The sequence below is a fragment of the Epinephelus fuscoguttatus genome, linkage group LG1 (assembly GCF_011397635.1).
Source record: "Epinephelus fuscoguttatus linkage group LG1, E.fuscoguttatus.final_Chr_v1".
Classification (NCBI taxonomy): Eukaryota; Metazoa; Chordata; class Actinopteri; order Perciformes; family Serranidae; genus Epinephelus; species Epinephelus fuscoguttatus.
Window position 1 is genome coordinate 3,583,506 of NC_064752.1, and position 13,990 is coordinate 3,597,495.

At 46.2% G+C, this 13,990-nt stretch overlaps 1 protein-coding gene across 1 annotated transcript; it reads right to left on the reverse strand.

The window, feature by feature from the left end:
• Nucleotides 1-3,333: 3,333 nt before the first annotated feature.
• On the reverse strand, nucleotides 3,334-13,390 carry LOC125889297 (protein phosphatase 1 regulatory subunit 15B). The gene is made up of 2 exons (XM_049577157.1): nucleotides 10,544-13,390; nucleotides 3,334-5,846 (listed from the first exon to the last, which is right to left on the reverse strand). The coding sequence occupies exons 1-2, from the start codon at nucleotides 12,500-12,502 to the stop codon at nucleotides 5,631-5,633; spliced, it is 2,175 nt and encodes a 724-aa protein (XP_049433114.1). The 5' UTR covers nucleotides 12,503-13,390; the 3' UTR covers nucleotides 3,334-5,630.
• Between the last annotated feature and the right edge of the window lie 600 nt (nucleotides 13,391-13,990).

Sequence of the window (13,990 nt, forward strand, 5' to 3'; positions counted from 1 at the left end):
ATGAGCACCTGCTGACTTTACTCACACGTTAGACATTCTTGCCGCCAACTAGTTGCAAACGTCAACACACCATATTGCCACATGCTGTCGCTTGGCTAAACGCCAAGGCCACTCCCCTTTTAAAGAACAGAAAACAGAAGATCCTGTAGATGTTGATGCAGCCTGACGTGTCTGGATCACAACTGACATCTGCAGTTATTTCATCTGAAATATTTCAGAGACGCCAAATTGTTTTTCCATCTGAGCATTTCTCTCCTGATGTGACACCACATTTCTTTCCCCAAAAAGTGGGCGTGGCCTTGGCAGTGACGTGATGTTGGTCTGGTCTGTATATCATGTGATATGTGTGACGTTTTACCGGTCACGCAGCGCCACACCACATTTGAAATGATTCGCACAACAATCATATTTCATGTCATTTCCAATGTTTTGGGGTTTTAATGACTTTTGACTGATTTTTTAAACGGCAGCTAAAACAACGTAAATTCAAGAGTTTTCCAAAACATCCTGTTAATTCCAAACCATTTCCAGGCCTGGAAAACTGTTTCATGACTTCCCTGACTATGGGAACGCTGACATTAATAATGGGCTGCGAATACTGAAACAGTCTCTCTTTATTTTTAATATTTGTTAACGCACAAACTGCAGAGGAAGAACTGAGACACTGCTAACATGTGTCCTGTGAGCTAACGGGAGCAACGGCCTCGGCCCTGATCTGGTCGTCAGCTGCACGTCTTGGGCAACCAAAGCGACTGGAGCGGTCTGGAGGGGAGTTCAAACTCGTTTAACTTTATGGTAATGAGCTCTGACGCAGTTCGGTGACAACCAATCAGAATGTTGACGTGCTTCAATGAAGCAGGTCCCAGAGAACAAGCCATGTAACTGTGGTTCCTACAGCACACTTGTTCCCACAATGGATATCAAGAAGTTTATTACTTGCGCTGGCGCCAGCTCAGTCCTTTATAATGTGTCGCTGTTCAGTTACAGAGACCAAAATAAAAAGAATGAGGCTTGGGACGGCGTCGCGGAGGTCGTTGGTCTGGTGAGTTTTAAAGTGTGTAATGTTCATAATAGAGGAGAGAACTGCAGGTTTGATGACATGCGTTTTCTGTTGGCCAACTATGAGCTTTTTGACTGGACAACAACAAGCAGCAACTACGCTGCTTTCAGCCAGTAGTCGCTTTGTAGCTCCTTTAAAGTGACAAGCACGATTGAACGTTCAGTGATTCACGTGATGAGCGACTAGAGCGACCAAAGCTGCCACAAATATTTTTGACACCCGTGCTTCTTGGGCGTCCGCGACAGACATTGCCTCTTTGGAAGCTTCTGGTGTGAACGTACAGGAAGTGATGATGATTGGTTTAGGGAGAGTAAAATTTCATCATAAACCAATCAGAGGCAGAGTAGGGCGGGGATTCACAAGCACACACAGCAACTTGTTTTTCTGTAAAGTCGCTTACAAATATTGGTAGTCGCGGGTTGTGTTTTTGGGCTCATTTCTAAAGTGGAGTTGCTTATTTGTTGGATTTGTTGGACTGCAGGATGTTTCCACAGCTCCGCCCCTCTCCTTCTCCACATATACACAACTGACGGTCAGTCAATCAGACTTTTCACATTTAAATTGCACATTTAATGGAGGTTCTTTAACTAGTGTAGATAAGTGTACAATGTTTTATAATAATGCGTTATTCTATTAAGTGTCAGTTTCATTCATTTAACATATTCAGTGTTGAGTTTCATTACATACAGGTTCATCACGGGGAGGTGTCCAAGCAATTTGACATATTTGAGCATTTTATAAAAAAGTAAGACTATAGTTATAGTTTTGATATTTACAACAGTTTTGTATCTTTATATAATTTAATAACACAGTTTGTTAAAGTGCAGCTAAAATGAAACCGTTTGTATTACTTAGATAATAACATTGGATATTTTAAGGATATATTCACTGCTGAACTGGAAACACCCTCAGTTTTTATTTCTGAAAACTGGTGTGACGCACTGCCAGGAAATTGAAAGGTAGCTGTTAGTAGTTAGCAGCTAACTCAAAGAAGAACAGCAGCTGAAAATGTTCACATTAGCCCCGTCTCCACCAAACCCTTTCAGTCCAGTCCCTTTGGAACCAGCAGTAAGCCTTCAGACATGGTACCTAGACCCTCGGTGTGTTCAGACAGTCCTCTTAAATGTGGGCGGGGTTGTTGTCACTCACTGCTCCGTCCAGCACTCGCTGTATTTCCTCATCAGCGGTGACACAGATGGAAGTCTGCACCTGGTTTATCGTCCACAGAACGAGGCTGCACGCCCACATTTTCACAACAAAATAGAACAGGCTGCAGTGAGAGTCTCTCTCCATGGGATATTTCAAAATAGCAGCTTTGTGCATTTAGTCCTTCTCAGGCAAGCTCAGGGGTTTAGTGTTGCTGTAGCCCACAGGAAGTGAGGATTAGAATATATGACCTTCACATAATCCGCTCCAAATCAATCTATATTTTTAAAGTCATTACTAAAAGTGTGTGTCATATAAAAACTAAAGTGATGGTCAAAGTTGTCACAGTGAAATTTAAGGTGTGCTGATGGATTCACGTCATCAACTCATGCATTGAGTAACATTACAAGTTAACGTTCCACCTTAAAAGTTGCCGGCAGTCGGCCCAGTGAATGAAGTGATTTTTTTCTCTTTCATTTTATAGTTGTAGTTTACTGATGTATGAACAGAGGTTACATAAAACCAGAGTGAGCGTCCTCTCCTGACCAATCAGACTGCAGGGTTTCTAGCTCCACCTTTTAGTACCAGATCTGTGTGCTAGGTACCCCAACAGAGGGGGGACCAAACATGGGGACGCTAAGGAACGCTTCTGTTGGGACCATCCACAACTTTACACTGTGGAGACAGAAACTATTAACTGTTGGGTGGAAACGAGGCTCATGTGGAGACAAATGTGAGGTCCAGGAGCTCCTTAACGCCCGAGCAGAGGACGAGATGCTAAATGATTGTTACTGACGTGTGATGTCATTGTTATTGTTTATGAAGAGCAGCTGACACGTGTTATATGTCACTGTCAAACGTCACACAGCAGAGCGACATGTTGCTGCTGTCGTTTGGCTCTGTGTGAAGCAGGCGTACAGACGGGATGTCGTTTTGCACCATCTGTGTGTCAAAGGGGGTTTGTGATCACCTGTGTGCAGTAACTCACCTGTCCTGTAGGTGTCAGCAGCTCCCCCTGCTGATCATCTGTTAGTGACATAACAGCAGCCACATTATCACCAACATGTCAAACTGTTGCGTTCGTGTTCGGCCGTCAGAGTCAGTGAAGAAGCAGCAGGACGCAGCGTGTGCTCATTAAATATTGATTTAATATGTAATATTCAGTTGAGGAAATGAAGAAGCAGAACCTGTTACCCACCAAACAAACGATGCATTAGAAAAATAAAAAGCATTTTCTGACTAAAAGAACACCAAAGGTTCATCCTGCCCCCCCCCCCCCCCCCCCAGCTTTCCCTTCTGATTATTGATTATTAGTCAGCTGACAGAAACAAACACCAAACAGCCATCACACGTTTCCTGTGTTTGACAACACGCACACACGATAGACTCTTGAGTCTGTTTTTAACTTCCTGTATAATGAAAGTCCATCGCCATGACGACAACAGGACAAACACTGACTCAGCATTAATAACTGACATCATCACCATCACCATCATCATCAGTGGCACGAGCTTCACCTGCGACATGACGTCAGTCTGTTTCTCATTAAATCCTTCAACAGGAAGTTTCACCTGTGTGACATCACAGGAAACTGAATCACAAATACAGTGTGAGGAAGGTTCGTGACAGCGTTAATGTTCGGACATTTCAACCTTCACACAGCCTTTGTTTGGATTCTTGTTCTGCTGATTTTAAGTTTTACTCGACCAACAGTTTAATAAAGTTTTTCTTTTTTAAATAAAGAGCAGATCTGAGGACAGTCGGTCAGTTTGAGATCAACAGATGAATGAAAGGTTTCAATCATCATCATCATCATCATCATTAATGATCTGTTTGTTATCATCCTGCATTTTACCCATTCATCACTATGAACTCATTAATTAATAAAAATAAGAGTTAGTGGCGGTCGATGTGACGCGTTCACCTGTGGAGGAAGGGTGTGGCTGAATTTCAGAATAAAGTGATGAATTGATTGTTATTGATTACTGATTCTTTAGTTATTAGTCAAATGAATGATGATTGGATATAAAACACTAATAATCTCTGTTCTTAATTTAATGATCATTTTGTCTGTTTTCTAATAAAAGCTGAAGTCTGACAGAATAAACTCAGTTCATCTCTTCTTCTTCTTCTTCTTCTTCTTCTTCTTCAGGTGTCAGCGACGCAGCTGACGTCTTGGAGGTGACTCATTAAAGGGACTTTAACACCAGGGACTCATATACTGATTATTAGAGGCTAAACACTGTGTATTGATTATCACTGATTATGTGAGAGCAGGTAGAGGAACAGATCAATTCATGCAAATCGATCAGCTTCAGTTTCTCGTCCCGTCGCTCACAGGAGCTTTAAATCTTTGGCTTTAAAGAGAAAACTCAAACATCTGCAGTTTGACCCACAGCTGATCAGTAGTTTACACCGAGACACAGGAGACGCTGCTGCTTTCAAATCACTAACAAACCTCAGTGTGATTCAGCTGAAACATCAACGATCATCTCCTGTGAGTCCAGCTGCAGATCATCCGTCCACATCTTTAATACTGATTCACTGTTTTCAGACTTTCTAAACAAAGAAAATTCTCTAAATTAAAAATAAACATTTCCTGGAAACAAGATGTCGTCTTACACTCTGAGACTCTCTGCTGATTTTCAACCAGGTGTGTGTTTCTGTTGGAGGACGGGCGCTGAGCTCAGCAGCTATCTGTCACTATTTTACCATGATAAATTAATGACATGCCAAATTATTCTACAGATGAATCAGACGTGAGAAATATCTTCTCTGGTGTCGACTGCTGAAGCTGACGTTCGAGGAAAAAAAAACCCCTCAACATTCATTTAATACATTTTCTTTTTCTATCTGTGATGAAAGCAGCAGCTCGTCTCTGTGTCTCTGTGAACGGGACGATCCCGAGGACAAACTGAAAATAAAAAGGAGACGCTGTCCGACCACGACACAGTGACGACCTCTCAGAGAACAGAGAGTAAAGCCCTTCAGATCAGGTTTACTAAAGGAGTCGCTCCTGAATCAGGTTTCAGTCCACAGAGACACCAAACAGGAAGAAGACATCAGTCAGTCTGTCCACCTGTCCTCTGTGTCTTTGTCGTGTCTCACTGCTTAACAAGTGCAGCTTTTCATTTCCTCAGTACGACAGGTGTTGAACTACAAGGACGTCTCAGGCGTCCTGGATGTGGAGGACAGACGGTCCTCAGGCGTCCTGGACGTCTGGACGTAGAGGACTGACTGTCCTCAGGCGTCCTGGATGTTGAGGACTAACGGTCCTCAGGCGTCCTGGACGTAGAGGACTGACTGTCCTCAGGCATCCTGGACGTAGAGGACTGACGGTCCTCAGGCGTCCTGGACGTCTGGACGTAGAGGACTGACGACCCTCAGGCGTCCTGGACGTCTGGACGTAGAGGACTGACGGTCCTCAGGCGTCCTGGACGTAGAGGAGGGAGGTGAGGCGGCGGTACACCAGGCTGCGGTGCTGCGGCTGCAGGCAGTAGGCGATGCTCGTCTCCACCTCCTGGCAGCGGCGCAGGAACCTGCAGCGGTCCCGGGCCAGCTCCTCCCAGGGGCCCCGCCGGTCCTCCTCCTCCTCACCACAGCTGGCAAAGAACTCCTCCACATCATCACAGAAACGAACCTGAAGAAGAAGAGTTGAGGTAGTGAGTTCAGGAAGTCAGGGCGACTCTTCAGACCTCCTGTATCAGAGTTTCAAACATATTCTGTGAATAAAGATGTACGACATGCTAAACTAAGCCCCGCCCACTCCATGTTTGCAGTCACCTGCAGAAAGCTGTGTAACAGGTAAAAATATGTATCTATATGAACTCACGGGTAAGATCAATGTCCACGCCGGCAGGCAGCAGGTGACAACATGAATGTGTGCAGTATGTGTGTAATATTGTGACTGTTCCTTTTATTTTGACACAAGTGGAACCTTTGACTCTTTAAAAAGGGGTGTGATGTCATGATTGACAGCTGTGTGAGCCAATCAGTGTGCTCTTATCTATGGTGCTGCTTGTGATTGGTCAGACGGGTGTATGGATGGAAACTCGACACCAGCACAGTTCACTACGGCGCAGACTCTGACTCCGAATGACGTCACCAGCTTGAGGTGGCGGCGGCAGTATTTGAGATATTTTGGCTTCAGTTTTGGATCAAAGTGGAGACACGTGGTCATCTTCACAGAGTCTGTGGTTCACACACTTTGAGAACAAATGTTGACAGAGCATAAAGTAAAAAGCCCTGTTTATTCAAATCACATGTAGAGCAGAGCAGTGACGTCTGACTGATCAATAAGTCTGATTTTAGTCATCAGTAGTTAACCTGTACCAGATGCTGTAGTTCTGCTGTGAGCCACAGGGGGCGTCTGTCTCTTCATCGCCATCATCAGTTTGATTTTTACTTTAAATCTGAATTAACAGTTTCAATTGGTTCAGTTTGATCAGGACAATTAACTTTTTCAACCCTGCAGCTCATTAAGGCTGCTGCAAAGTAACTAAGTACATTTACTCAACTACTGAACTCAAGACACTTGAGATACTTGTACTTGAGTATTTTTATTTTCTGTAACTTTATCCTTGTACACGACATGTAACTGTAGGAATGAAGTCTTCTGTTTTTATTAAGTCACATGTTCATGTCAAACACTGCTCTAACTTTATTCTCTTCACAAATAAACCTGTCTCATATCTCACAACTTTTTACTACAGCACATTTATTTCAGATTATTAATACAAATCTAATCAATCACAAAGGATAATGTTATTATTATCAGCAGGATATACAGTCACTAAGCACCGATATAGTACAGATATCTGTACTGTATCTGCTTCTCTACTGTACTTGTATGTGTACAGTATCAGTATCTGTACCTGTATCTGTACAGTACCTGTATCTGCATAGTACCTGTACCTGTATCTGTACAGTACCTGTATCTGTACAGTACCTGTATCTGCATCTGTACAGTATCTGCATCTGTACAGTACCTGCATCTGTACAGTACCTGTATCTGTACAGTACCTGTATCTGTATAGTACCTGTACCTGTACAGTACCTGTATCTGCATCTGTACAGTACCTGTATCTGCATCTGTACAGTACCTGTACCTGTATCTGTACAGTACCTGTATCTGTATAGTACCTGTACCTGTATCTGTACAGTACCTGTATCTGCATCTGTACAGTACCTGTATCTGCATCTGTACAGTACCTGTATCTGTATAGTACCTGTACCTGTATCTGTACAGTACCTGTACCTGTATCAGTACAGTACCTGCATCTGTACAGTACCTGTATCTGTATAGTACCTGTATCTGTATCTGCATCTGTACAGTACCTGTATCTGTATAGTACCTGTATCTGTACAGTACCTGTATCTGTATAGTACCTGCATCTGTACAGTACCTGTATCTGTATAGTACCTGCATCTGTACAGTACCTGCATCTGTACAGTACCTGTATCTGTATAGTACCTGTATCTGTATCTGCATCTGTACAGTACCTGTATCTGTATAGTACCTGTATCTGTATCTGCATCTGTACAGTACCTGTATCTGCATCTGCATCTGTACAGTACCTGTATCTGTACAGTACCTGTACCTGTATCTGTACCTATACACTACCTGTACCTGTACAGTACCTGTATCTGTACAGTACCTGTACCTGCATCTGTACAGTACCTGTACCTGTATCTGTACACTACCTGTACCTGTACAGTACCTGTACCTGTACCTGCATCTGTACAGTACCTGTATCTGTACAGTACCTGTATCTGTATAGTACCTGTACCTGTACAGTACCTGTATCTGCATCTGTACAGTACCTGTATCTGCATCTGTACAGTACCTGTACCTGTATCTGTACAGTACCTGTATCTGTATAGTACCTGTACCTGTATCTGTACAGTACCTGTATCTGCATCTGTACAGTACCTGTATCTGCATCTGTACAGTACCTGTATCTGTATAGTACCTGTACCTGTATCTGTACAGTACCTGTACCTGTATCAGTACAGTACCTGCATCTGTACAGTACCTGTATCTGTATAGTACCTGTATCTGTATCTGCATCTGTACAGTACCTGTATCTGTATAGTACCTGTATCTGTACAGTACCTGTATCTGTATAGTACCTGCATCTGTACAGTACCTGTATCTGTATAGTACCTGCATCTGTACAGTACCTGCATCTGTACAGTACCTGTATCTGTATAGTACCTGTATCTGTATCTGCATCTGTACAGTACCTGTATCTGTATAGTACCTGTATCTGTATCTGCATCTGTACAGTACCTGTATCTGCATCTGCATCTGTACAGTACCTGTATCTGTACAGTACCTGTACCTGTATCTGTACCTATACACTACCTGTACCTGTACAGTACCTGTATCTGTACAGTACCTGTACCTGCATCTGTACAGTACCTGTACCTGTATCTGTACACTACCTGTACCTGTACAGTACCTGTACCTGTATCTGCATCTGTACAGTACCTGTATCTGCATCTGTACAGTACCTGTACCTGCATCTGTACAGTACCTGTACCTGCATCTGTACAGTACCTGTACCTGCATCTGTACAGTACCTGTACCTGTATCTGTACCTATACACTACCTGTACCTGTACCTGCATCTGTACAGTACCTGTACCTGCATCTGTACAGTACCTGTATCTGCATCTGTACAGTACCTGTACCTGTATCTGTACCTATACACTACCTGTGCCTGTACAGTACCTGTATCTGCATCTGTACAGTATCTGCATCTGTACAGTACCTGTATCTGCATCTGTACAGTACCTGTATCTGCATCTGTACAGTACCTGTATCTGTACCTATACACTACCTGTGCCTGTACAGTACCTGTATCTGCATCTGTACAGTATCTGCATCTGTACAGTACCTGTATCTGCATCTGTACAGTACCTGTATCTGTATCTGTACAGTACCTGTACAGGGTGGTGTCAGTACATTTACTGCAGTACAGGATCTGAGTACCTGTTCCACCACTGCTGTAACCTGACACCACAGTACGCTCTGCAGGAACAGGTGTGGCGTAGGGCTCAGCTCTGAAACACACGTGTGTTATGTATGAACTGTTGACCTGCTCTGATGCTTTATCACATTTATTCTGTTGGACTTGAGTTTTAATAAAAACACATTGAATCAAACATCCTGATCAGATGATCAATAACAGGGTGTCAGCAGGTACCACACACTTCTTCTAATTGATTTATGGGACAGATTTTCGGACACATCCTCACTGTTTAATGAAAGCACTGCAGGTGAAAACAACATAGAGGTCAGTATGTGCACACGGTGCTGCACAGAGGGAGGGTCTGTATGAATATGGCTCATCTACATTTTACCAGCCTGTATGTGCAGAAGTAAAACACAGAGCAGGTTTAAAGAGACGTTGACACAGAAGAGCTCAACAACAAATTAAATAAGACAAAATGTGTGTGGCAGATAAGACCTCACACATCCTAATTCAATGACTTTAAAGGCCTTATATTTATAACACTGAATTTAACACACTTTCAGACTTGTTATGGACCCACAGACGACCTGAGGGACCAACACTGACATTGAAGGGACACTGACGGGACTCTGAAGGGACACGGTCCCGAGTCCTGATAACAAATTGGTCGGTGAGTTTCAGTTTGAGTCAGCCTGCGTCATCAGATGAAACGCAGCAGTAAAATGTGACGCTGCAGCAAGGAAGCAGTTTGTGTTTCAGTTTCAGGATGACTGACCGTCATATTTACAAGAAAAGACGTGAAGACGAGCTGCAGAGACAGAAAACTCTCACTGTTCACATTTAAAATGTCCCAAACTGTCCTCTCAGCCTGAAATATGTCAACGTCTGTGCTGCTTAGAAAGTTGGAGTAAGCACTCTAAAATAATACCATGACTTCTGATCATTATTATTATGATTATTATCATCAGTGTGTTCAGTCTGGAGAAAGTCTTTACGATCTGTCGTGTTTTGTTTGAACCAAAACAAACAATATTTTCCTTTACATTTTATCTCTGAATATTTGACATCTGGCACTAACAGAAAATTATTTTGCACCGATTCTGATAATAAATCAATAATTTAAAATCATGTATTCTCTCTGGTGTCCCTGTCTTTGTCCTTTAGGACTGAAACTCTTGTTTTGGACTGTTGGTCCAACAGAGGACAGAACGGACGTGTCTCTGGTTGGTTGATTTGACGGAGGTTTACAGGCCTGAGGAAACCATCAGATTCTGGATTTTACTCTAAATTAATATTGTGACTGAATGGTCACTGAGGGAGGGGACAACTCTCTGAATGACATAAGAAAACAAACGCACCTTTTTGGTGGTGCTGCAGCTCTGGGTGGAGGAGGTGGAGGGTTCAGAGAAGCCGCTGTCCAGCCTCTCCTCAGCCTCCTCCTTCCTGTACTCGGGTGGAAATGCTGGGTTATGGCGGGGCGAGCGAGGGAGGGTTTGGGAGCCCTTCTTAGCCCTGGTCCTGGCCCTGGGCCCTGCCTCGGCGGGCCCTTGAGTCCTGAGTGGGGCCTGGAAGTTAAAGGGGCTGTAGGGGTCCGGGGAGCAGCTGAAGGAGCTCCACAGGCGGAGGCTTTCTGCTTCGTCCACCTCGCTGGCCGAGGTGGAGTCGTCCCAGACGTCTTGGCCGGATGGAGGGGAGGAGGAGGTGAGGAGAGGGGAGGCTCCGAGGGTGGAGGGAGGGTCAGGAGAGGAGGCGGGGGTGGACTGGGTGGACGAAGGAGGCGTGGGGGTGGGGATGGTCCTGGGCGGGGTGCTGGCGGTGCGCAGCCGGGCAGTGAAGTTTCGGGGGTTGTACGGGTCCACCGTTTGGCACAGTGAGTTCCACAGGCGCTCCGCCTCAGAGTCTGCCTCGCTGTCAGAGGCTTCATCATCGTCTTCATCATCTTCATCAGTTGAATCGGACAGATCAGACGAGCCCTCGCTGTCAAAGCCATCATCATCATCATCATCTTCGTCATCACTGGACTCCTCGTCTGATTGGCTGCTGTCGTCGTCATCATCATCACTGCAGGGGCAGCCCATGATGAAGGCTATGGCTTTATTCTGGCACTGAGGGGTGGTGAGGGCTGTGGCCTGATCCTCCTGAGGGGCCGCGACCTGCTCTTCCTCCTCTTCCTGCATCCTCTCTTCCTTGTCCACCTGTCCTGATGCAGACGCTCCCTCCTCTGAAGTCTCCTCCTCCATTTCCGTCTCGATGGTGACAGCAGCAGTGGCGGCGGTGGCGGCAGTACTTTCTGTTGACTCGGCCTCCTGCTCTTCACTCAGGGCCTTCACCATGTTCAGGTGGCACACCTGGAAGTGTTCCTCCTCCAGACTGGAGTAACCATTGTCCTGATCAGGGGTCAGCAGTGCCACCTCACTGCAGGCGGCGGCAGCTCCTGACCTGCTCAGGTGGGTACTGATGCTGAGCCGGCGCTCCGTCGTGGAGCCCTCTGTGTTCTGGACTGTTTGAAGGCCTCCATTGTTCGCCGGCTCCTCTTTGTGGTCAGTCGGTCCAGTGTTTTCTCCCAGCGTCCACCCTCCACCGCCACTCTGGACAAACACATCGGTTGTTTCGGGAGCTTTTGTTTCAGTCACCGGTTGTTGAGGACAAAGCCTTCCTGTGCCGGTCCCGTCCTCAGCCCAGGACAGGTCTGACATCAGCCCTCTGTGTGAGCTCTCCTCGCCCCCCCACAAGCTGCCCCACCACGTCCTGCTCTTCATCGAGCGCCCCAGCGGCTCCCAGTCCTTCCCTCCTGTCGGTTTAATTTCCTGAGATGACACCGAGCTCAACAGAACATGACTGAAAAAAGTCCTGACAGAAGACAGGTATCCGATCTGAGTTTGCTGGCACAGATTTAAATCCATTTCTTCTGCGCTCTGGATCCCCATCTCCCGCAGAGAGTCAGCGCTGAGCCACGGTAAAGTGCTGCCGCCGCTCGGCTCCAGCAGGCCGGCGGCTCCGTCGTGCTGACACCGCAGGACGGTCAGGTGGGGAGCCGCGTGCTGCAGCGGCATCATGCCGTCCAGCTGTCTCAAAAACTCACTCTCCTCATCAACGAAGCTGGTTTTAACCCAGCCGGCTCCCGTATCAGCCCGGGCCGGGGCTCGGGGCCGCCCCGGGAGATATCTCTGCAGAAATGACAGCGCGGGCCTGGAGAGCAGGCCGATCCACGAGCTTTCCTGGCTGTCAAGCCCAGGAGAGGCGAGTCCCCGCCCGGCCGGAGAGGACGAGCTCTGCCCGCCGGATAAATGTCCCTCCCCGCTCATACTGGTGAACATTTCCGAAAACTCCAAAGTGCAAAATGTGAAATTTGTGACATTACCTGAGCAGCAGGTGAGACACGTGACAGCTGTCAGACTGTGGGAGGCAGCGGCGACTCAACACGAGCTCTCATTAATATCCATCAATACTCACAAACACACACAAGTGATTAATTAGTCAAACATGGTCTTTTACACCGACTGGCTCTCACAGCCGCCAGCGCAGACACAGGGAACCCGGGGGAGACTGTCCGTGACACCGTTAGCGCTCCTCTGAGAGTGGTGGTTGGACTTCTTTCTGGTGGAGAACTTTGTGACGACGGTAAACACGGTGGAATCCCGGTGTGAAGATGAATCCCGGTGTGACGACGACAGAAGAGCCATTTTGTCTGCTTTCAATGTCCGTGAAGAAGGCGGCGGCGGCGGCGGCGGGATCTGCTCCGGCGTCCAACGGCGGCCGGTGGCGCTGACTAGCAGGTTAGCTTAGCAGGAGAAGCTAACTAGCTTAGCGGTCAGTTAACCGGAGCGGATTCAAAATGTTTGATCCAAAAACACGATCCGTTGGCTTCGTTATCGAGGTTACACCGTTTTACCTCCTTCCGGTGATAACAATGTTCCGGTGTTAGCTAATAAAGTCTGATTTTAACCGCCGTGTCGCTTCCGTGTGTCGGTCTGTCTGTCTTTAGCTCTGGTTAGAGATTTCATCAGAAACTTTAGGGACCGTCAACAATCACTCGTCTCCGCTTTATGGTGAAGCAGCAGCCAGGGAGCGTCGCGGTGTTACTGAGGCGGAGGGCGCGTTACTGCAACCGTGCACACTGCTCCCTGTTACGTAATGGAGAAAGTCCAAGGTCTCACTGCTGCCACGTGTTTATCAGCTGAGAGACTCCCACACAGACTGACGGCCCCTTATCTGGAGCCACAGCTCCCACACCAGCTGCAGCCGATCAGGTCCCTGCTGCAGCCCCCATATATCCCCACACCCCGTAATCAGGGTGCATGTACACACATGCACCTCCACATGCATTAGATGGAGTGATGTCAGAGGTTGGCCATGGACAGGCCCCTGAGTACTTAGTGTTTTGCACAGAGGCACTTTGGCAGCGCACAGGAGGTGAACTGGCGCCTCTCCAACTGACAGTCAACACTCCATGTTTGGTCTGGAGGAGAACTTGACCCGCCGGGTTCCAAAACCAGGTCTCTGTCGACTCAGCTGCTGCTGCCCCACCATTGAAAACCCACAACCTGCAGAGCATCACTGAACCCTCAGCAAACACACAGCAAACTGAACTTTATTTATATAGTGTAGACGACACCTTATTTATATAGTGTAGAACTAAACTTTATTTATATAGTGTAGACTAAACTTTATTTATATAGTGTAGACTTAACCTTATTTATATAGTGTAGACTAAACCTTATTTATATAGTGTAGACTAAACCTTATTTATATAGTGTAGACTTAACCTTATTTATATAGTGTAGACTTAACTTTATTTATATAGT